The 24,090-nt window shown below is 45.6% G+C and overlaps 3 protein-coding genes across 4 annotated transcripts in view; 2 read left to right on the top strand and 1 right to left on the bottom strand.

Moving 5' to 3' along the window:
- Positions 1 to 15,828: 15,828 nt before the first annotated feature.
- On the top strand, positions 15,829 to 16,551 carry CLDN24 (claudin 24). Its single transcript, XM_084999100.1, has one exon. The coding sequence runs from the start codon at positions 15,829 to 15,831 to the stop codon at positions 16,549 to 16,551; it is 723 nt and encodes a 240-aa protein (XP_084855226.1).
- Positions 16,552 to 18,020: 1,469 nt separating this feature from the next.
- Positions 18,021 to 18,701, top strand: CLDN22 (claudin 22). The gene has a single exon (NM_001160085.1). It carries the CDS (start codon positions 18,032 to 18,034, stop codon positions 18,686 to 18,688), a length of 657 nt encoding a protein of 218 aa, NP_001153557.1. The 5' UTR covers positions 18,021 to 18,031; the 3' UTR covers positions 18,689 to 18,701.
- A 1,437-nt stretch (positions 18,702 to 20,138) lies between these two features.
- Positions 20,139 to 24,090, bottom strand: part of WWC2 (WW and C2 domain containing 2) — a 186,933-nt gene continuing 182,981 nt past the window's right edge. For both annotated transcript variants that reach the window (XM_085000947.1, XM_003359464.6), the window contains one exon: positions 20,139 to 23,000. In XM_085000947.1, coding sequence (XP_084857073.1) covers positions 22,934 to 23,000 — 67 coding nt within the window. In that variant the 3' untranslated portion in view covers positions 20,139 to 22,933. The remainder of the gene's footprint in view (positions 23,001 to 24,090) is intronic.

Genomic DNA, 24,090 nt, shown 5'->3' with positions numbered 1-24,090 from the left:
GGCTGCTTCAGTTCTGGGCCACGCTCTTGACAGTGGACCTTCTCGGGGTCAGCCCAAGAGGATCCCAGCTGGAGCACCAGCAGGACACCAGGGGGCCTCTTGCCTCCCCATCTCCAGACCTGCTGTTTCCTCTGCCCAGCTGCCATCATCCATCTTTGCTCTTGCTAATACCTGTCATTTCCATGTCAGCCTTTCCCAGAAGCTCCGGTTCTGGGCTAGGAGCAGCTGTGCCGAGCTTCCCTAGCATTCCGTCCTTTCCTCTTTCTTGCCCTTGTCACACTGGATCACGACACCTGGAATGTGTTTGACCCATCTCAGGACCTGCCCCACTGTGGTGCCTGGTGCATGGCTCAATTTGTGAACCAAAAGAGGAAAGAATGAACAGATGTGATGGTGCAAGGATGAATTAATCAACCCTGGTGCTTCCAGGGGCCCCCAGGGTCTACAGTTTGCAGCAATCCAGGGCTGGACCAGAAACTTGTGAGCCATCCAAGGCAGAACCTGGATATGCGGGGGACTGACCCCTAACTGTGGTAGCAACGGGAGGGCTCTGAGGTCTCATAGGCCACTGGTTCTCCATTTTTCTCTCAGCTTCGGTAAAACCAGAATCATTCCTCCCAAACACAAGTTGGACTATAGTCTTTGTTCTAATGACCTCAGAATCCCTGTATGGAATGAGGCCAGAAAATCGAAAAGAAACAAAAACAATCAATCAAAACTTTGCTGTGAGGAAACAGATTTCCTTTTCTTTTATGTTGCTCTGCAAAACCGCACAAAATATCACACGTCTATCACAATCCATCAGAGGTCCCCGAGTCCTTACCTCACTTCATTCAGCTTACCTGACAGACATAAATGAGCCACTACAACATTCTGGACACACTTTGGGGCCAGGGCCAGGGCCAGAATTCCTTGGGTTGGGGGTAGGTGAAGAAATTCTATTCGGAGGCAACTGCAAGGAATACAACGACCAAAATAAAACGAAAACAAAAACAAAAACAAAAAACCCCAAAACAAAAAATGATTAGCACTGAGAATTGCGCTGAAAGCTAGGTCTGAAAACAAGGATAATCCCAAGAGGGTGTGTTGGCAGAGAGGAGAGGAAAGGACATGGGTGTCACTGGGCAAGAGGAGGCTGCATGGTCAAAGCCTTGTTTTGAGTGGCTGTGGTCAGATGGTCTTTGAAGGGCCAAAGGTGCCAGGAGTAGAAAAAGCTTCCAGAAAGGAATTGCATATGGCCATTGCCTTCAAGGACTTTTTCAAACGTCCAGTTAGCAGGGAAATCGTACAAGGAAATGGGTCATAGCACACAGAAGGGACTGGTAAAAGCAAATATTATTTTCCCACCATGGCCATTTTCTAGGTGCAACGATAATAAGTGTATTAGCAGTAATTTTTATGATTTCGGCAGGATGCACATTAGTCTTTGCTTAAGTAAAGAGTTTGCTTAAAATGTGTTTGATATTAAAGATGGCTGCATAAACCAAACTTATAATGTGATCTTCAAAATTTTATTGTACACACTCTTTGGAAAAGAGATAAATCAGGCTCAGCAGGTTAAGAACCCAACATAGTGTCCATAAAGATGAGGGTTCAATCCCTGACCTCGCTCAGTGGGTTAAGGATTCACAAGCTGCTGCATAGGTTGGAGATGTGGCTCAGGTCTGGCATTGCTGTGACTGTGGCTGTGGCTGGCAGCTGCAGCTCTGATTCAACCCCTAGCCTGGAATCTTCCATATGCTGTAGTTATGGCCCCAAAAAGAGAAAAAAAAAGAGAGAGAGACAGAGAGTGATAAATCAATAAAATGAAAATTCCTTGCAACAATGTTGTTTTGCAGAGTTGATAATTGTCTTAGCCAACTTCAGATTCTTTAGAGAAGTAGGTTAGGTGGGATATAAATTATAAATTAATAAGTAAAATAGAATCCCCAGATTCTACTATTTTCCCTCTACCATAGGTTGAACTCATAACTAAAATATAATTTTTTTCAGTATATCATGTAAAGACAACAGCAACTGCTCTTTTTCAGGCAACTAGATGGTCTATTTAATTGTAGTTTTCTAAAATACAAAGTTCTTCAAACTGGGAATCACAGATGCCTAAACATCTGCAAGATTTTAATTTTGCATTTTTGCCTTAGTGATAATTTTTTTAAATTAGCAATTGTAAAGAGAATACTTACAATGTCAATTTTCTTTTAGTAATTTTCATAAAAAGACTGAAAGACTTAAGTCATTGTTTTCTCAAACTGGTATTCATGAGCAAATTCTGAGAGGACTAAAAAACTATTTCCTTGTAAATTCCTCAAGTTTAAGAAATGTTGCTATAATACATATCCTGCTATAATTCAGAGTCCATTCTCCAGTTCCTCTAATGACATATTAACACTACATCTCATATTTTCTAATATCTCTTTGATATTAAATTAAATCTTTGATTGTTAAAGATCTGATTCTATTTTTATTTCCTAAAGCACTTTTTTTCCCCCATATGTTTTAAATTTGTCAAGCAACATGGTGTTTTTTTTCCCCAGGACCACGATTTTCTCCACTGTTATTAGGGATTCATATAAACCATGGAAAAGAATAAGTGTGTGTGTGTGTGTGTGTGTGTGTGTGTGTATCTGAGTCACTTTGCAGTAGAGCAGAAATTAACACAACATGGTAAATCAACTATACTTCAATACAATTTTTAAAAAAAGATCCAAGTAGAAGATGCATGAATGTCACAAATGAAGTAAAATATTTTTGTCTTTTCCTCATTGTAATGACCATGGAATTGTTCTAAAATCTTTGCATTGTTGGAGTTCCCGTCGTGGCTCAGTGGTTAACAAATCCGACTAGGAACCATAAGGTTGCGGGTTCGATCCCTGGCCTCGCTCAGTGGGTTACAGATCCAGCATTGCTGTGAGCTGTGTTGTAGACACAGCTTGGATCCCATGTTGCTGTGGCTCTGGCATAGGCCAGCAGCTGGAGCTCCAATTGGACCCCTATCCTGGGAACCTCCATATGCTGCGGGTGCGGCACTAGAAAAGACAAAAAGACAAAAAAATAAAATAAAATAAAATAAAAGCTTCACATTGTCATCTTTGAAAAAATAAATTTCAATACATACATTACATATGTATTCAATCAATGAACAGGTAAATCAATGTGAAATTTAAGACTTTGTGTGGGGGCCATACTCCAGACTCAAGGGGACCATATGTATCCATCTTTGTGTGAGTCAGAGATCCCACTGCCATGCCTTTCATCAGGTCAGTTCTCAGTAAGTGTCGGCTGAATGAATGAATGCTGGGAGCAGCAAGTTCATGACACAAACTTCAATAGCACCAGAGTCACTGCAGCTCCATCTTGGCTCTTCATCTGGGCCAGAATAGATGGAGCAGCAGTGGCAACACCTCACAGATTTTTTTCATGCTCAGTTTGAAATGGTAAATCTCATCATGCCAATCCAACTCCTGCCAAATCCCAGTCTGAAATTCTTAGGGTGGCACAACTCATTCATTTATTCAACAGACATTTACAGAGCACCTCATATATGCAGAGGATCTATGGGGATCCAGAGGTGAAAAGACAGATGGACTCCAGCCTGTAGGGGGTTCACATTTCGGTAAAGACAGGAGGACAATGAAGAGCAACAAATACATCAGAATCTAGAGAGGCTGGAGGGAGCTGGGGAGGAAGAGGTAATCAAGCTGGACCAGGGGATTGTGCACCTGGAGTCCATGAACTCCAAGAAAGGGGTTCTTCCAAATGGGAAAAACTACCATTTTTACTAAGTTAGCGTTACTATAGGAATATAACATGGAGATACCTGGTGTAGGAAGGAACCAGTGAATGGATGGATGGATGGATGGATGGACAGATGGATGGATGGATGGATGGATGGGTGGGTGGATGGATGGGTGGGTAGATGGATGGGTTAGTGGGTAGATAGACAGGTGAATGAAAAAATTCAGGACAGATGCAAAGTGTTTCACATTTACAATGTCTTTAATCAATTATTCTCCTCTTAGAAATAAAATTTCCCTTCTACCTAAAGCTAATGGAAATCTTTGTGATGATAATATCAACAGCTCTTCTCCCAAAGAAGGATCCTCAGGAAACTTGGAAAGAAACACTGACTCTGGATCCAGCCTCCCAGGCTTGGCCACAGGTGGAGCAGGTGGGCCAGTGGCCACAGGAATCACAGTCAATGACCAGGGCATCTGATTTTCCTCATCTAAAGGCAAAGAAGGCAGTCACACAAGACTGCCATGGGTGGTGCAGCATGAGAGGAGCAGCCCGATGAGAGAACTACTCACTCCCATTTGAGGAGAAAGAACAGGTTTCAGTGGCAGGTAAGCCAAGCCAAGAATGCCTGCCAAGCCATTGCCGATGGCACAGACCCCAGTTTTAGAGGACTCCAGGCATATAAGGACTTCGGAAAAGGGCACCTGTTTCAGCCAGTGTATAGTAAAAACCCAGGCCTAGAAGAAATGCAGTTTCCCATCATTGTCTTTGAAAGACAAAATACAAAATAAACATACTCCCAGAGCTCCCGTTGTGGCTCAATCGCAGCAAACCCAACTATTAACTGTGAGGACAAGAGTTCGATCCCTGGCCTCGCTCAGTGGGTTAAGGATCCAGTGTTGCTATGAGCTGTGGTATAGGTTGATGACTGGGCTCAGATCCAGAGTTGCTGTGTCTGTAGTGTAGGCCGGCAGCTATAGCTCTGATTCAGTCCCTAGCCTGGGAACTTCCATATGCTACGGATATAACCCTAAAATGAAAAAAAAAGAAAAAGAAAAAGTAACTTTCCTGTATTAAGAGCCTCTCATGTGCTTTGTAATTTCATACGTATCCCCAGTCCTCGCAATCATCTTGTGAATGTTGGTGAATTATTATCACCATTTTACAGATCAGGAGACTGAGGCTCAGAGAAGTGAAATAAGCTGTCTCCATTCACATAAATGTAAGTTGCAGAGTTAACGGTTTGAAGCCAGGTCTTTCTGATTCCAAAGCCCAATCTCTTCCATCTTCTTTAGAAAAACCTTGGGTTTATGGAGGAATCTCTTTCTCTTGGAGGTGGGGGTGGGAGAGAGACCCAAGTAATAATTTTTTTTCTGAAATATTATTACACCATGTTTAGTGTGTTAAGAGACCATGTTTAGGAGTACTCAGTGGGGGTGGCTAAAGGCCCTTTACGTTGACTGGGTGAGATGTGTCCTCCTTGGGAACTGCCCCCAGCAGGGTCCAGGGGTTGCCACTCACCTCCTCCCTTGCAGCCAGGGAAGGGGGCTGCTGGGTGGTGCTCTCTGAGTAGAAACAGGTGTGTTAACAGATAGTAAAGAGTTTATGAAAGAGAGGCTGTGATGACAAAAAAAAAAAAAAAAAAATCACCAGACACAAGGATTTCCTTTGCAAGGGGATTTAGAGAGAAATCTCTCTCAGCCCCTTAGCGCTGCTCTGGGGAAACCCTAATGGAAGACCTTGCTGAGAGAACAAAGATGCTTGTGTTGGGGAGCCGGGTACCTGGCAGCAGCGGGTGCGCTGTCAGGCAGAGGTCCAAGGTGCGCTGCTGGGACCCTCTCGCCTCCCTAGACAGGAGCCAAGTGCCACACCTGCCTGGCTCTGGGTTGGAATGACAGCTTCCAGCGTGGAGCTGGCTCAGAGGGCCCTGGGGCGCCAGGGGGTTGCTCAGATGGGTCATCTGGGCCATTCCTTTACTTAATTAATTAATTTATTTATTTTTGTCTTTTTAGGGCCATACCCATGGCATATGGAGTTTCCCAGGCTGGAAGTAGAATCAGAGCTGTAGCTGCTGACCTATACCACAGCCACAGTAGTGCGAGATCTGAGCTATGGCTGCTACCTATATCACAGCCCACTGTAAGGTGGGATCCTTAACCCCCTGAGCAAGGCCGGGGGATAGAACTGCATCCTCGTGGATATTAGTCGGGTTTGTTTCCACTGAGTCACAATGGGAAATCCTGGACCATATTTTTAAATTCCCTGGAAGCCTCAGGTGACTAGTGGGACCTCCGAAAGGACACACCCCAAAAGGGGTCGATTCTTCCCTCCCTCATCTTCTCCTCGGGTCTGTCCCATTTCAGTACACTTTACCGCCAGCCGCCCGGAGGCTCAAGCCACGACACGACTCCAAGTGCCACTGCTGACTCATGCCCCATGCTCCCAGTGTCACTGTCGATTCATGCCTCATCAGCATGTCCTGCCCACGCACCCACCAGAGGACGCACTTGAATTCCTCCATCTCCGCTGGTCCCCTCCCAGGCCAGCGCGTGTCCCCTCCACCCCATCAGTTTCTTCCCACCTCCAGCCTGAGCTTGGTCCCTGCCCGCAGCCCTGGTCCTGCCCGTCTGACTCCACCTAGTGCACAGGCCTCCTGCCCTCTGATTGGTTCCTCAGCCACGTCAAGGACGTTCCCTTTGGGCTTCAGGCTCACCTTCCCTAGGCCTCCGTGTGGTCCCCCCAGGTTTTCCTTTGGTTGACTTTCTCGTTGGTCAGTTCTTGGCTCACATGTTACTGTCTCAAGGAGACCCAGAATGCCCATCACGAATCTCATCAGCTTCTACCACCGTTTGGTTGTTTTTTCCTCTCACTGCGTGTGTCTGTCTCCCTACCAGTCACCCAGGGCTGCATTTTTCCTCATGGCCTGCCAAACCTCAGGGCCTAGTTAAGGGCCTCACACGTGGTAGTGGCTCAATAAATGTTTGTGGAACAGGCGAATGACTGTTCCTCCAACCTATTTGTCAATTGTAACCTCCTGTCACTCCTTCCCACCCACCCACCCCATGCTCTTTCCGGCCAGGATCCGGGAAGAAAGACGACAGAAGTCCCAGACTGGGCACTACCCCTGGCCATGCCTTTGCCCCTGTCGCCTGGGCCTGGAGTCATGCCTCCCTCCTGGCTTCTGCCCCTCCCCCAGCTCCTAGCACTTTCCCATGCATGACTGGTGCATGGTTACTGTTCGTATGGAATTTGGTTTCTCTCCCAATGAAACGACAAACACTCCAATGGCTGGGGCAGCAGCAAGGACTGTGGATTCCCGCCAGAGCCAGGCAGTGTGGAATTTCAGAAAGAGCTGGGGAATCTGAGTCTGGAGGCCAGGCTTGTATCTTGACCCTGGTTCTAAGCATCGTTTCTTCTGGCCTTGGGTCCCTATAAGATGAGGCCGCTGTGGCATCTGAAGTGTGGGCTGATCCCGGATCCAGGAGTTTCTTGACGTGCTCACCTCCTCAAGAGGAGGTGCCCAGCTTGTCACTGATTTATGGTGATTTTCCCATCTGCTAACTGGAAATTAACTCAGCCGTGAGGGTTGTGAGCCTAGATTAATATTTAGAAAGGATTTACAAAGAAAAGAAGCCAGTTAAACTTGAGATAGAGGGCTTTTCATTTCTATTTGCAAAGTGGGTGGGGATGGAGTTCCTGGCTAGGACAGTCCCCACATTTCTCCTAGCAAAGCCCCTTTGCTGTAACAGTTCCTAATTTTACAGCCATGAAGGCAGCACCGGCTTTTGTGGCTGCAGCCCCCCTGCTGGGGGATGCACTCAGCACCCGCCTCTGGTCCAAGGAGGAGACGCTGTGCTGAGTGAGTGCCCAGGGTGAGCAGGTGACACTTCTAGATAAAGAGGAGAGGCCTCTGTGACAACAGCCAAAGATCGCTTTTTACAGTATAAAATATTAAGACCTGGACTTTGGCGTTCCATTTGGGCTTAAGTTTTCCTCTGCGTACAGCAAGCTAGTTGGCTTATTTAAGCCTCAGATTCCTTATCTATTGAATGGAGGTAATAATAGTGCCTAATTACAGGGTTCTTGTGAGGATAAGTAAGATCACACAGATAAAGCCCTTCTCCTAATACCTAGCAAGCAGTAAGAGCTCAGTAAACACCGGCTATTAATATTATACTTTATTCTGTCCCTTGGTCCCATCAGTCACTGTATGACAAGATGGTCCCTTCACTTTCCAGTGTGATCTCACATTATTTTAAAAATATTAGTCCTTTTATATTCTTTTTTTCTTTCAAGCAAGGTCTGTGGTATGCAGAAAGTTCCTTGGCGAGGGATCAAACGCACACCACAGTAGTGACCCGAGCCACAGCAGTGACAACACCAGAGCCTTAACTGATAGGCCAGAGAACTCCTAAATATTAGCCGTTTTAAAGTTCAGCGTAAAATTTCAGCTGGGACCTCAGAAGACAGAAACATCAGGTAACTAGGCTTTCAGAAACATTCCACCCACACACACCCAGCAATAATAAAGGGCTTTCAGACCTGGTGCTGGAAATGCCCTTATATCTCCAATTTGGAGAGAGCAAGGTCATGTTGACCAGGGTTCCCTACTTCCTCTCTGAAATGTCATTGCCTGAGGCCACCTGCAGCCCCGAATACACCAGTGCCTACGTGTGGACGATGCATCCTGGTGTAGATATTTGAATCCCCTTTGCCTCTGCTCCGGGACTTGAAGGCCAGCCCCCGGGAAGAGTCCACATACCCTTCCCCATCTGTCCCCTAGATGCTCGGCAGGGCTGACCCCTCCTGCCAAAATGTGTCAGGCCAGTGGGATTAACTTTGGATGCTCACCCTACAATGACCTTCTGATGTAGGAAGCCACTGGCAAGTGTGAAGAACCAGGGGCGCACACGTTAAAGTTTGCAGAACAGTATTAGCTTACACTTGTTGATAGATGTTTCCTTACAGTCTGTGTTACCTCCTGATCTGGGTTTTGTTTTTGTTTTTATCTCCAATGAGCAAGGACAGGACCTTTTTCTTTTTCCTTCTCCCCAAACTCTTTGATGAAAGTTTCAGGGCATTCAACAGAAGGCCTGGCAGTTATAAATCAAACTAACCAATCCAAGTAATTGATAAGCGCTGTGAATTTTATTTTTATTTTTATTTTTATTTTTTGTCTTTTTGCTATTTCTGTGGGCCGCTCCCGCGGCATATGGAGGTTCCCAGGCTAGGGGTCAAATCGGAGCTGCAGCCACCGGCCTACGCCAGAGCCACAGCAACGCGGGATCCGAGCCGCGTCTGCAACCTACACCACAGCTCACGGCAACGTCGGATTGTTAACCCACTGAGCAAGGGCAGGGACCGAACCCTCATGGTTCCTAGTCGGATTCGTTAACCACTGCGCCACAACGGGAACTCCAGTGCTGTGAATTTTAAAACAATTTTTAAAATATCTTAACCACCCATGTCATAAAGGTCCAGAGGCCCGAGAGTCACAGAGCTGGCGGTGTTTGGGGGAACAGAAAGACAGAAGAGGCCGCATCCATATTTCAGAGAAGTCACCTTGAGCAAATCAGCAACAGTTGAGAGGTAGGTGGAGTAGGGAGGGCTGGCAGAACCCAGATCAGACCAGCTGCCCTTCTGCCTTCTCTGCAGCCCAGGCTGAGATTCAGTGGTGGGTGTGGGGTCAGCCCAGGATCCTGACAGGGTCTCAGCCCTAAGCTAGCAAAAAAGCCAAGGGCCCTGGCTCTCAAGTGGTGATCAACATGTTTTCGAATTCTTGCAGGAGCTTGTTAACCAGCAGAATCCTGCCCCCCAGCTTCCTTGAGAGACTCATTGTCTGGGCTGGTCCCAGGCATGAGCTGGAGCTGACTCTTGCTGACTCAAAAGAGCCGGGTGTTAATTTTTCAGGAACTTGGGGAGTTGGTTGTTAAACATCACTCTCACTAATGTTGAACGACATACACTTGAAAGTTATATGAAAAACAAAAGTATTTATTAACTCTCAAAACTTGTCACTTCCTGATTCTTTTATACCACTTAGTTGTTATCTATGCTCTTGAAGTTATTGACATAATGTATCTCTATGTAAAAATGCTCTACGGTGGTGGGCTGTGGCACGTCTCTTCCTGACCCCACATTCAATCACCCATATCAGTTGTCTGGACTGGTTACGGAGAGAGTATTTACACCAGGAAAATTGGCAAGAGCTATAATCCAGGGCTCTACGTAACCCCAGGGGTTGAATATTCATGAGCACACCACTGGGATGGAATCTACAAGTTATGTTGGAACAATCCCCTCCGGTTCTGATTTAGAGAGAAGCTCTTCTTGGCACACACTGCTAAGTGTAGACTCAGGAGACCCAGCCACCTACCTGTGTGCTCTCAGAAGAGAACTGAAGTGCCTGCCTCCAAAGCTCTAAAAATGACTTGGTGATCCTGGGCAGGCTGCTTGCCTGTCTGTGCTTTGGTGCTTTTGTCTATAAAATGGTGCTGCTCCCAGGGTACCCCCATTGGGTGACTTTGAGAATTATCTGAGATAATACATGTTAAAGTCCTCAGAATAGTGCTTGTGAGTTAGAAGACACTTGATCATTGCTACCTATTGATTCTGATCTGATGAAAGATAAAAAGATTCGTCCAGCAGGTTATCATTTTTTCTTCTTTTTTTTAAAATTTATTTATTTATTTTTCTGCTGTACAGCATGGGTGCCAAGATACATGTACATGTATACATTTTTTTCCACCCTTTGTTCTGTTACAATATAAGTATCTAGACATAGTTCTCATTTTTTCTCTTAGAACATTTTTTTTTTTTTCTTGCGAGAATCCTACATGGTTGGTAGAAAATTGAGAAAATATGCTGAAAATGAGGAAAAGAACAAGTAGCCATTTCTAGCATGCTGTGAACATTTTGGGCCAACTCCAGCCTTCCCATCTTCCCCCCAAACCTAGACCATGTCCTTCTTTCTTTTTCTTTTTTTTTTGCTTTTTAGTGGCATATGGAGGTTCCCAGGCTAGGGGTGGAATCGGGGCTGTAGCTGCCGCTGGCCTATGCCACAGCCACAGCAATGCCAGATCCGGGCTGCATCTGTGACCTATGCCACAGCTCACAGCAACAATGCCGGATTCTTAACCCACTGAGCAAGGCCAGTGGTCGAACTCTCGCCCTCATGGATGCTAGTCAGATTTGTTTCCGCTGAGCCACGACGGGAACGCCGTAGACCATGTCTGCCTTGACATCCTTCAGCAACAGGACAGTGTCATGGGCCAACTCAAGCATGATGTTTTGGCAGTGTTTCCTTATCCTGCTGAAGGTGGTTGACCGGGTTCGCGTCTTTGAGAGTCATTGGTCCTGCTCAGGCACCAGGATGGCCTGTGGTCCTGAGGACAGGTGACTGGCTGTGGGACCAGTGTCCAGTGCTGGCATTCTACACCAACATTCACTACCAGATGGAAGGCTCCAGCTCATCTGCTTTTTAGACCCATGTTTGTGGAGCACATGGTGGAGACAAGGTGCTGTGCTCTGGGGGCTATGAAGGCAACAGAGTGTTTTGTCCTGATAAGTGAGCTCCTGGTGTTAGGAGCTTTACTATTTAGAAGGACAAGGAGTTAATAAGAGAAACAAATAAATGATTGCTTTCTTTTTAGTCAAAAACCCTGTGTTTGGCCGGAGGCATCCCCTTGCCTGGGGTACTCTTTAGGAGAAAGGGCAATCCTCCCGCCCAGGATTAGAGGCCAGCGAGCTCCCCAGGGTGGGGCTGGGGGGACTTTTACTGTCCCTTCAGTGTCCCCAAGGCCCTCTTATCTCACAGCAGTGCTGATTCTAGTGTTTTAAGATTCGGTGGGTGCTTTTCCTACAAGATCTCAAACCAAGCCAACTACTTCATCTTGTGCTCCACTCAACCTGGAGCTCAGTAAGCTGGATGCTGGGAGGTGTGCCCGGATCTGCAGAGCCTCAGAGACTTTTTTTTTTCTTTCTTTTTTTTTTTTTTTAGGGCCACACCTGTGGCATCTAGAAGTTCCCAGGCTGCTGAGCCACAATGGGAATTCCCAGAGCCTCAGGGATTTTTTTTTAAGGGCAATTTTGACGATGTGAGATTCGTGTTTCTCTGCTGACTTTAGGCTAACGCTCCCAGAGGACATCAGTGGTCCGCTCCATCTCCTTCAACCCCTGTCCTGTGCCTCTCCCCCTGCCACTGTCCTGTGCCTCTCCCCCTGCCACTTCAGCCACAGTGTCAGCTGAAGACATGGGACCACAGCAGGCCCTCCCCAGGGGCCATCTCTTGCAGCAGCCACCAGGCCACAGTTGGGCTTCAGGCGGTTCTGTCCGTGTGTCTTAGATGATACCTAGGTGCTCATCACTGGACTTACCAGTTAGCTTTCTGAGATGCAAAAACAATCATGTCACATCCTTGCTTATGTTTTTTCAAAGGTTCTTAATTATCTGTATCCTAAAATCCAAGTGATTTAGTGGTACTTAACTGTATTCCACAACCCAGCCTTGTTTCCTAGGGGCTCTCCTGCTTCCTGCTGCCGCAGCTGCTCAGCATCCCCCACCCTACCAGCCTCTGGGAGCGACCCTTCCTTTCAAGACACTTTTGCCTGCTTCCCTCCCCCTAAAGAGCCACCCTCCCTTAGTGAAAATATTCTTTTTGGGGGGGTCTTGCTCGAGGACAGATCTTTGCACCCCTGGCTTTCATGTGGTCACTGACACAGACATGCCAAGCTGAATCAGTGAGCCAGCCTAGGGCCTCCTTCTGTCAGCCCTGGACCAGCAGGAAGGGCAGGACGATGGGAAGGGGGAGCTGGCACAGACCGGCAGAGGCAGGAGTTTGTGCAAAACATGTCAAGGTCTTGGAGTTCCCGTTGTGGCGCAGTGGAAATGAATCTGACTAGGAACAATGAGGTTGCAGGTTCAATCCCTGGCCTCACTCAGTGGGTTAAGGATCCGACGTTGCCATGAGCTGTGGTGTAGGTCGCAGACGTGGCTTGGATCAGGCGTTGCTGTGGCTGTGGCGTAGGCAGGGCAGCAACAGCTCTGATTAGACCCCTAGCCTGGGAACCTCTGTATGCTGCGGGTGTGGCCCTCAAAAAAAAAGACAAAAGACAAAAAAACAAACCAACCAAAAATAACGTGTCAAGGTCTTTGCAGCCTAGGCAGTTTGGTTAGGACCACAAACTTAATCTTGAGCACAAAAGCCTAAACCTGAGGAAAGAAAGAAAGGCCAGCTTTTCTATGCAGGGCTTGCCATGCACCCCCTACAATCCAGATTTGATCAGTGACTCCATTATCAGGCCCTCCTGATTTACTTTCTTTCTTTCTTTTTTTTTTTTTTTTTTTTTTTTTTGTCTTTTTAGAACAGCTCCTGAGGCATATGGAGGGGTTGAATCGGAGCTGCAGCTGCCAGCTTACACCACAGCCACAGCAACGCCAGATTCAAGCTGCATCCTTGACCTATGCTGCAGTTCATGACAATCCCAGCTCCTTAACCCACTGCATGAGGCCAGGGATCAAACCCACATCCTTGTGGATACTAGTTGGGTTCTTAACCTGATGAGCCACAACAGGAACTCCAGCCTTCTCATTTTCTAATGATCATATGCATGAATTTACTTTTTTTTTTTCTTTTTAGGGCCGCACCTGAGGCTTATGGAGATTCCCAGGTTTACGCCACAGCCGTATCAGATCCGAGCCTCGTCTGCAACCTACGCCACAGCTCATGACAACAATGCCAGGTCCTTAACCCACTGAGCACTAAGCAAGGCCAGGGATCGAACCTGCTACCCCATGGTTCCCAGTCGGATTCGTTAGCCACTGAGCCACAGCGGGAATTCCAAAAAAAATTTTTTTTAACATGTTGAGAGAATAAATGAATTGGAAGTTATTTGGGTCCAACCCCCACCAGAGAAATGACCTCCCTAATAGTCTTGACAGGTGGGAATCACCTTTTAAAAACATCTTCGGGGAGTTCTCATTGTGGTTTAACAGGTTAAGAGCCTGACATAGTGTCTGTGAGGATGTGGGTTCTATTCCTGGTCTTGCTTAGGGGGTTAACATCCCAAGTTGCTGTGGCTGTGGGTAGGCTGGCAGCTGCAGCTCTGATTCAGCCCCTAACCTGAGAACTCCCATATGCCCAGGTGCAGCCCTAAAAAGAAAAAAGAAAAAAATGAAAAGAAAAAAACCCCACCACCTTTGGGACAGAGAGCTCCCTATCTTTCAGAGCAGCTTATTCCATTCTATTTTTTGTTAAGTTTCAATGCTATGTTTGGAACCATGTCTCCATAATTGTTTGGTTTTTTTTCCCTCCATAATTGCTAATGATGCCTCTTGAGAGCTGTCATCAACCTGACTGCCCCCTGGACAGAAAGTTCTAGGTCACCGCCATCCCACTTCCTGGGATGAGGCCTGGGGCAAGTCTCTAGCCCTTTCTGGACTCTCATGTCTTTTCTCTCTCTCTTTCTTTCTTTTTTTTTTGGCTTTTTAGGGCTGCATCCATGGCATATGGAGGTTCCCAGGCTAGGGATCCAATCAGAGCTGCAGCTGCCGACCTACGCCACAGTCATAGCATCTCGGGCAGGATCCAGGCTGTGTTTCTCACAGCAACACAGGATTCTTAACCCACCGAGCGAGGCCAGGGATCAAACCTGAGTACTCATGGATACTAGTCAGGTTCATTAACGCTGAGCCTCGACAGGAACTCCAGGACCCTTATGTCTTTGTGCAAACAGGAACAACTTATTTCAGTACACTGAGGACAGCAATAAACTCTGATTCTGAAAATCTGAAAAAATTAAGGAAGAATTCATCTCATTTAATGTTCGATGCTGAACAGATGGTGCTGAAGAGGGTGTGTCTTCTAACCCGACTCTCGGGCTTCCTTTGGTGTGTCAGGACCTCCATTGAGTGACATTGTAAAGGACCTTTTCCCATCCTGGACCAGAAATGTGATAGGCAGTGGGTTCTGGTTCACAGGTTAGAAATTTCCAGGGCAGTGGCTCCACTTTAGGGGCCTGCATGTCCTGCCTGTTCCAGGCAGCCCATCAGGACCAGCCTCTAGCTGTGGGTGCAGGAGCCAGGGACCTGCGGGGAGGAACAGCCCTGGGAATGCGGGGCACTTGGCCACTAGTCCTGCCCGGGAAGCCCCTCATCCTGAGGGGTCGTGCTCTGCATAAGTAAGCCCTCTTCAGTCCAAAACGCCAAGGTGATCGCCTCGAAGTTCAGCCCACGGTGGCTCTTTTGTCTTGGAATCATCAGCAGCCATCCTGCTACGTGCTGCTTTGTCTGTGTGGCTTAAATGACAGTGAAGACAGCTTGGCTCTGGACAAAAACCCCCTCTCAGATATGAAGAAATTATGTCCCTAATGAGGATGGAGAAAATCCCCGCATGAGAGCCAGACCTTCCTCAGATGCCTCCTTCCTCACTTCAGGACCTCTGGGCACAGCCTCGGTCTTTTTTGTTTTAATGAACCCAGTGAACCAGCCTCTACCTTTCAAAGGAATCCGAGGGAGTCTTTCCTGCCAAGTCTCCACCGAGTCTCTGTGACACTCGAGAACGTGGGCCAGGCTCCTGTGTAGGTTAAGGAAGTCCGAGAAGAATAAAGATTATAGGCAAACAGTCTACCTTTCTTTACAAGGTCTTGTTTTGCATCCCTGAAATCTCAGATTCAGCTATTACAATGAGGTCCTGTTGTAGAAAGAGCTGGCCTTTTATCACCACTTAAAATCTAATTAATCCATATTGAAGCACAAAGATTTCTGTTGTATTTTAGGGTGAGGGGTCATAGAGCCCTCTTTGTTCATCCTTTGACTTATACTCATCAGGCATTGGGGATATAATTTTACCAAGCAAATTGGAAGGTAACAGATCAAATCCTTATCAGAAAGCCTAACTCATAGTTTTAACAGAGTCCTTCGTCCTTTACATGAAACATTATATTCAAGAAGAACAAAAACGCATTTCAGGGTGCCCAAAGAGTTAACAGCCCACGCTTATATTCCCAGGCAGCATAGAACCAAGATCGTCACAGTCCTGGCCACTACGAGAGAGCAGCTCCTATAGGGGTGGCAGGAACCCTAAGAGGTTTTGCAATGGCTTTAGTCTTTAGAGTAGTGATGCAATTCGTTGGAATTTCCCTATCTTTGCTGGGATGGGTTTTGTCTATTATTACAACTTACTTGCCACAATGGAAGAACCTCAACCTGGACTTAAATGAGATGGAAAACTGGACCATGGGACTCTGGCAAACCTGCGTCATCCAAGAGGAAGTGGGCTGGCAATGTAAGGACTTTGATTCTTTTCTGGCTTTGCCGGCCGAGCTCAGGATCTCCAGGGTTTTAATGTTCCTGTCAAATGGGCTGGGATTCCTGGGCCTGCTGGTCTCGGGGCTCGGCCTGGACTGCTTGAGAATTGGAGAGACACAGCAGGACGTCAAGAAGCGGCTGCTGATCCTGGGAGGAGTTCTGTCCTGGACAGCAGGCATCGCAGCCCTGGTTCCTGTCTCTTGGGTTGCCCACGTGACAGTCCAGGAGTTCTGGGATGAGACCCTCCCAGAGGTTGTGCCCAGGTGGGAGTTTGGGGACGCCCTCTTTATCGGCTGGTTTGCTGGCTTTTTTCTCCTGCTAGGAGGGTGTCTGCTGAGCTGGGCAGCCTGCGGGACCCGGGCTCCCCTCGCTTCTGGCCACTATGCAGTGGCAGAAATGCAAACTCAGTGTTCATGCCTGGAAAATGGAACTGCCAATCCTCAAGTGGAAGACTTCGACAGGACCAGAGAGCAGTATCTTCCTACAACCGTGCTGGAGGGATCTACATGATCAAGGGGCCTTAGTTATATCAACAAATATGTGCTGCTCCCATTTTCTCATTCAGTAACTACTTTTCTGTCCTAGATAACCCGGCCCTGCAAAATCTGGAGGAGAAAGAGGCAAATCTATGTAAAAGAAAATTATAGTGGTGAACAGATTACATAGGTAGGAACCAAAAATATTTCACTCATCTGGTTATTCAAATCCAGATGTGGTGGCGGTTGTCCAAGGTAGTCAGTGTTAAGCTTTAATGTGTTCATTGGATACTAGAAACATTCTTTTGCATTGGTGGTAGCTGAAATTGATAATAATTAATTCCTGTTTCCTACAGGAAAAAATCCTAACAATCTGAGCTCCTTTAAGCATTCTACATCAGCAATACCACAGACTAAGTGTATTTCCACAATGATTTGGTCTTTTTTTGAACAGAAGTGGTTGCATGTTTAGGAAATTACAAGAACACTGTGTGGCAGGGCTTGATGAGGCTGGCAGTTTTCAGTACATCACGATACTCCCAGATGTAAAACACTGGCCAATCTTTTCTCTCGTCTCTTCGCTCAAAGCTTTATATTTTAAAAACACAAACAACTGTAAAAATATTTTGCTTGATATCCAGCTCATCTGCTTTAATAAAAATTTTCTTTTGTTCAATTAAAAATTATAAGCATGGGGGCGCGCCAACAGATGTTGATGCTAATCTACCAAGTCCTCCTGCTTAACTTTTCTGAGGTATAGAAAGCGCGCATTTGAGCAAAGAAATGAAAATCCCAAGTGTTTATGCTCATGTGCGTGAAGCTGACAGCAAGGCACAGAGGAAAAGAGACTTGGTATTTAGTTCAGAATTGTTTCACGTGTTCTGGGGTATATGTAGCCTAAGGGATTAAAAAATAAACCGGATTGAAAGTCTACAGAAGAGATTTCTGAGATAGATTTATTGGGTTAAGAAATGCTTTCCTTGAAGCTATTTTTTAAAAATGATAACACCCAGTATAAGCACCACATGAGTACTGAAATAGGAGACCTCGTAACAGATGGAAATCTGACAGGTGCAATTAATAAGCTATGAAGCAGCAGGAGTTTGCAACAAAACTGTCGATTAAACATTTCGCATAGAGACTTCTTAATTCTTTGACTCGCTGGAAAAGGTTGGGAACAACATGAAAGCCATTTATACGTTAACAATGGGAGGAGGATTACAACTGTTTAATGTTATTTCGGGGACAAACTGCTTACCATAAAATGCAGCCCATAGGACATGAACATGATCTCAGCCACACCTTGGCACTACTGGTTTGCAGAATTATTTCCCTATCCTTTTCTGAAACCTATTCAACGTAGAATTGAACAATAGCAACTCTGGCAAGAATCCTCCTATATACACAATGACAAAATAGTTCTGGGCTTGGAAGTGATTAACGCAAGTGTGACACTCCTTTTCACAGCCACTGAAAGGCAGGAGTTAGTCCGGCTAAGGTCGCAGGACCTTCTAATGGCTTTGGTATTTCGAGCTGTGGCACAATTAGCAGGAATTTTGTTATCTTTGCTGGGATGGGTTTTATCTTGTCTTACAAACTACCTGCCGCAATGGAAGAACCTCAACCTGGACTTAAATGAGATGGAAAACTGGACCATGGGACTCTGGCAAACCTGCGTCATCCAAGAGGAAGTGGGCTGGCAATGTAAGGACTTTGATTCTTTTCTGGCTTTGCCGGCCGAGCTCAGGATCTCCAGGGTTTTAATGTTCCTGTCAAATGGGCTGGGATTCCTGGGCCTGCTGGTCTCGGGGCTCGGCCTGGACTGCTTGAGAATTGGAGAGACACAGCAGGACGTCAAGAAGCGGCTGCTGATCCTGGGAGGAGTTCTGTCCTGGACAGCAGGCATCGCAGCCCTGGTTCCTGTCTCTTGGGTTGCCCACGTGACAGTCCAGGAGTTCTGGGATGAGACCCTCTCAGAGGTTGTGCCCAGGTGGGAGTTTGGGGACGCCCTCTTTATCGGCTGGTTTGCTGGCTTTTTTCTCCTGCTAGGAGGGTGTCTGCTGAGCTGGGCAGCCTGCGGGACCCGGGCTCCCCTAGCTTCTGGCCACTACGCAGTGGTGGAAACTGGGCATCACCGTGTACACCCGGAGATGAAAACCACTCACCTGTAACTCTAAGCCAGAAGGGATCAGTGGTGTCTACTCCCCAGATGATTTGGTAGGATTTCCTGTTACTCAGTCACCCATTCACTCTGCTTTTGATTTTCTAAAATGCATTTCCCCCTGTCGCTTCTGCAGCTATCATTTCTAAGGTGGTAAACCACTTTTACCTTCTACTCTGAGACCAAAAAAAAATCAAGACTTGATAGTAATCATCCTCATTACTGGGGACGAGTTTTCTCAATTATAAAATTATGATTGCACAGAACAGGCAAATAAAACATTGTATTAGTACTTTCATATTCTCGAAGGTGTTACTCATAGATCATTTGGCACCTGGAAATGTTATTGCTGATCATTCACTTCTCTTAAGTGTTTAAGATTACCTATTACACTGGAACTAAATTCTGGCTGCTTAGTTAAAAGGTATGACATCTGATTATACTAGAGAAATGGCTGGCCCTCTGGAAGCTTGAGAGGGGTATTGGGGACACATGATCTCCTTTTTATTTTTACTTTTGTCTTTTTTGGGGGGTCTTTTTAGGGTCGAACCCGTGGCATATGTAGCTTCCCAGGCTAGGGGTTGAATTGGAGCTGTAGCAGCTGGCCTATGCCAGAGCCACAGCAACGCTGTGGCCATGTCTGTGACCTACACCAGAGCTCATGGAAACGCTGGATCCTTAACCCACTGAGCAAGGCCAGGGATTGAACCCACATCCTCCTAGATGCCAGTCGTGTTCACTAACCGCTGAGCCACCATGGGAACGCTACATGATCTTTTTCATTGGAGACCTCAGTGCCTCTATGGAGAATTTCCCAAAGTCAGCCAGGGTTCATTTAGGCTTTTTTTGTTTAAATTATGTCAGAAGCAGAGGAGGGCAGTCTTGTGTTTTGAAAATTCATGTAAAATCTCCCACACACGTGCTCTTGCTTCTGTGTCTTATGCTCTGTGATACATGGCACAGCCACAAGGGGGCACCTCGGATCAGGATGGGTGTGTGGGGGTGTTGTAGAGCCTTTTTTCTTTTAAACGGGCAATACACGTGGTTTAATCCAGAACTACCCACAACAAGCTGCTGGCTTGCTGGATTTTTTTTTTTTTTTTTTTGGTCTTTTTAGGGCGGCACCCGTGGCATATGGAAGGTCCCAGGCTAGGGGTCAAATTGGAGCTGTAGCTGCCAGCCTACACCACAGCCACAGCAATACCAGATCCAGCCTCATCTGTGACCTACACCACAGCTCACAGAAAGGCCAGATCCTTAACCATCGATCGAGACCAGGGACTGAACCCAGGTCCTCATGGATACTAGTTGGGTTCATTACTGCTGAACCATGATGGGACTTCCTTGAGGGATTCTTCATGAAAGATTTTATCCTTGTTTGGAACATGGTTCAAGTAAACTTTTGTGCTTGTGCCAAGCAGGGAAATTAACTGAACAATAAATGACACTGAAATAAAGTATTAGGTAATACGTATCTTTGTTTAAAAAAAAAAAAAGCGCTGAATTTTTCTCCACTCACAAACACATGAAAAGTGCAGAAACCAGAGTTAATCTGTGATGTATTTGCATACTTTTACAAACAAGACAAATTAAAACAGAAACATATTCAGAATTTAACCTGATTAAATATTTAGTTCAGTCCTGAGCTTTTGATATTTAATACAATATAGATAAGGTAATACCAAAAAAGGTTTTAAATTTATTTGATTTGCATGCTACAGAGATTCAGCTAAACTTTGTTCATTTGGCTAGCAATATTCTTTTTGTACCTGTAACACTTAGATTCTGATATACAAAATCGTAATAACATACTGGTAATTCAAACTTGAGAACTAAATATTACATTCTTTTACCCTGTGAAGAATAAATTCTACCTTTAAAAAATAGTATTTATAATATTAAAATTCATGTTGTCCATATGGTTTTGTGATCAAGTTATTAAAATGTTTTGTCGCTGTGAATCATTTGGGTTAGTACAAATATGACAGGATTGTTAAGAGCTGCCTATAAATACATAACACTATTGCTGATTTTTTTAAGTGTGAAAAAGGATTATATTAAAATAAGTTCGTCTTTCATGTTAGAAATGAGCAAATGTTGTAAAATAAAACCCAAAGCATCTTGGTCACAACAGTTAACTACCAGCCTGAGACAGATTTTGTTCTTTTATGCTTGTCTGAAACTCTTTGTATTACAAAAAGTTAACAGCTAATCTGATGGAATTTATAAAGCTGTAAATATTCCAATATAGCCTCTTCTATGGCAGACATTTAAGATGGTCAGAACCGAACTATATATTAAACAGAACATAAATAAGACCGTAAATAAATAAATGAAGAAAATAAAATCGTACGGTACAACCACACATAATCCTATAAACATTTTCATGGTCAAACTAAGAAGCTGAAAACAGCTGACCTTCATTGAACTCTACATTAAATAAACTTCTGTTTTTCACATTTGACCTCGACAAGGATGAATGGGGCTCTTCTAGTTCTCCTTGGTCATCTAATGGGAGAACTGGGCAGCCTGGAAGGACTGTGCTCGGTCAGTTCACGAGGCTGGTTTTTGTTCCAAGTAGTGTCACGTCCAGTTATCGCTTCAGAGATAGTTGTATCTAAAATGGTGGGACACTTAGGAAAAAGTCGGTCAAGTTCTAGGCTCAGAAATTGCTTAATTTGAATTTTGATTCTGAGAAGATGAACGTTCCAAAATATGTGTAATGACTTTCAAGAAAATGAAAGCCCTTACCAGTGAGGATTCTAGCTTAGGAACAGAACATGTGTTTCTTTCTTTTTTAAGGGGACCATTCCTATGTGATGATTTTTTTGCATCTCAGAAAAAAAAAAACTATTGATTTCACTTGCTAGATAAAATGGCTCACCCAAAACTGTCTCTTCCAGTATTCCCGACTGAGAAATAAGTACGACCTAATTTGCAGAAAACTATTTACTTTAAAAGCCTTTTATGCTGGCAGAGCGACACAGGGGATTTAATTCTTTTAAGAAGTGCCCGGGCGGGGGAAGCGAAACTTCTCCACTGGAGGACACTTCAGCCAGTTTCTCTCTTGTTCATTTAGAATATATTTATTTATTTTTTTAATAAATGACTCAGCTTTTACTTCAAATGAACCATCTCCCCAAGTGCTCTCTTTGCCTCCCAACTCCTCACCACAAACGGTAGCTGGGATTTCCTAAACATGAGAGCAGCAAAGTAATCTCTAGTAAATGTTAGCAATCTGCTTACTAAAGTGATTTTTAAAAAAATTTTTGGCAACCTTGATTCAATCCAGATACCCGATGTTCCTGGTTTCACCTAGCGAGTGCTGACGTGCTGCCTTCCACACTTACCAGCACTGCCTGTCCTCCCAACTTGGGGCCACCATCTCCTTCAATGGAGAACCAACCTCACACTAGGATGAAACACTACTGGTCCAGGGCCAAAACTCACATCTCAACGCTCTCGCAAGTTCAGGCTGAGTGAGAAGCACAGCTGCTCACCGATGTGGGATCTTAGTGTACTGGGGGCGAACTGGCTTTCTCCTTTCATCTCTCTACACTAAAGTCCTAAGTCATGGGATCTTGAGCGTGGCCAGGAGTATGGCTCCTTTGCATTCTTGTGTTCTTGCACTCAGCATTTTGTTTTTGTTTTCTTTAGACACATAGAAAAGGACAAAAAGGAAGTTGTTTTAAGGAAACAAGCTGTTCCAACAGAGGTGACGGAAATGAATGCAGCGCCTGTTTCAGGTGGACCTGGGCCTCTGCACTGAAGCTTGCACTCAGGTTTAAAGTCACGCTGGACAAGCTGCCCTCCAGTACGAAGTACCCGGCGCCGCTGCCATCTTCACAGTCGCTCATGGAAAAGCAAAGGAAGAGCGAAAACCACCTTCTGCTAAACCGAGTTATTTCTCAACAGTCATTTCAATAGGATACATCTCTGGATACTGCTTCTATTCCATTTTTACAAAATAAAGCCCACTGGCAATACACATATACTGTACACTTGTGTACCACATTATCCCATTTTGGTTATCTGATTTTTTTTTCTTTTTTTAAACATATAAGAATTATATTCAAGGTACTTTACAAATTAACATGTTGAAAATCTGATGTGAAATAAAAGCTCTTTAAGAGTTGATAGATATATTACAAAAAAAAAAAAAAAAAAACCCAAAACCCCAAACAAGACAAATGTTCAGTCTTTTGCCCTCGCTAAGAAATGAAGTGGTAAAGAAAGGACGTCGTCGGTGCTGTAATCACACGTCATCAGCCGGCAGGGACGGGATGCTTATCTTCGCTCTGGTGAAGTAGGCGATCTTTTCCCTGGAGTCGGGGTGAGAAACATGCCAGCTTCAAAAGGATGTTGGAAATACTGTGCCCATTAAAAACAGTCCCAAGAATGCCAGCATGGTCTCTACAAGCCTGGATGGGAGGTCTTTTCCTTAGCCAGAGCATTGTTTAAATCAAGACTTTACAGGGAGTTCCCCATGGCTCAGCGGGTTACGAACCTGACTAGTATCCATGAGGACATGGGTTTGATCCCTGACCCAGCTCAGTGGGTTAAGGACCTGGAGTTGCCATGAGCTGTGATGTAGGTTGCAGATATGGCTCGGATCCCGCATTGTTGTGGCTGTGGGGTAGGCCGGTGGCTGCAACTCCTACTTGACCCTTCGCCTGGGAACCTCCATGTGCTGCGGGTGTGGCCCTAAAAAGCAACCAAAAAAAAAAAAAAAAAAAAAGATTTTATGGAAGGACATAAACAGAACAGCTGCTCTGCCCAACTGAGAACTACCCGTGGACCGAGGCAGCAAGAACCATCCCAGGATCTCCAAGGTCAGACAGTTTTTAAACCATCGGGGGTCAGTCTACCTTTGAGAGCTTCTAGACCAGCTGGAGAAGATCCCAGAGGCCAGAATTCTCACAGCAAACTACGTGATCCTGGGAAAATTCTGAAAAGTCAACACCACACTAAAGTAAGGGCACCTTGGTGAGCGCTACCAGGACTTGGACAAAGGGAGAAGGGGCCTGACTGTCGTGGAGGCAGGTCAAGTAGAAACAACCTGAATGGGAGAAGCCGAGAAGCGAGGGGGCTGAGGGGGTCTCAGAGGTTAGGAGAGTGTTGAAAAAAATACAAGATTTTAGGGCCATAGAGCCTCCAAAGGCAGGAGCAACATGCCCATCCTCTACCAAGTCTACATTTGAACAGAATTCCCTCAAGATGAAGGCCGAGGGTGTCACAGATGCGGGGCACACTGGGCGCTGTGGAGAAGAAGAGAACACTGCCCTTCTTTGAGAAACAAACAGTTGGATGGTGGATGAAGATGTGAGAACTGAGGTGGAAAAGCTCTAAGGAAAGGGGACAGAAGAGGAGGGTGACAACCCTGGGAAACTGGAAGGGGAGTGATTTTTTGTG

This window comes from Sus scrofa, chromosome 15, assembly GCF_054392235.1.
Source record: "Sus scrofa isolate SSC_HxYL_T2T_F1_AM1 chromosome 15, Sscrofa_HxYL_maternal_Yorkshire_Landrace_v2.0, whole genome shotgun sequence".
Taxonomy (NCBI): domain Eukaryota; kingdom Metazoa; phylum Chordata; class Mammalia; order Artiodactyla; family Suidae; genus Sus; species Sus scrofa.
Note: the sequence above shows the minus strand (reverse complement) of the source record. Positions and strands in the feature narration are given on the sequence as shown.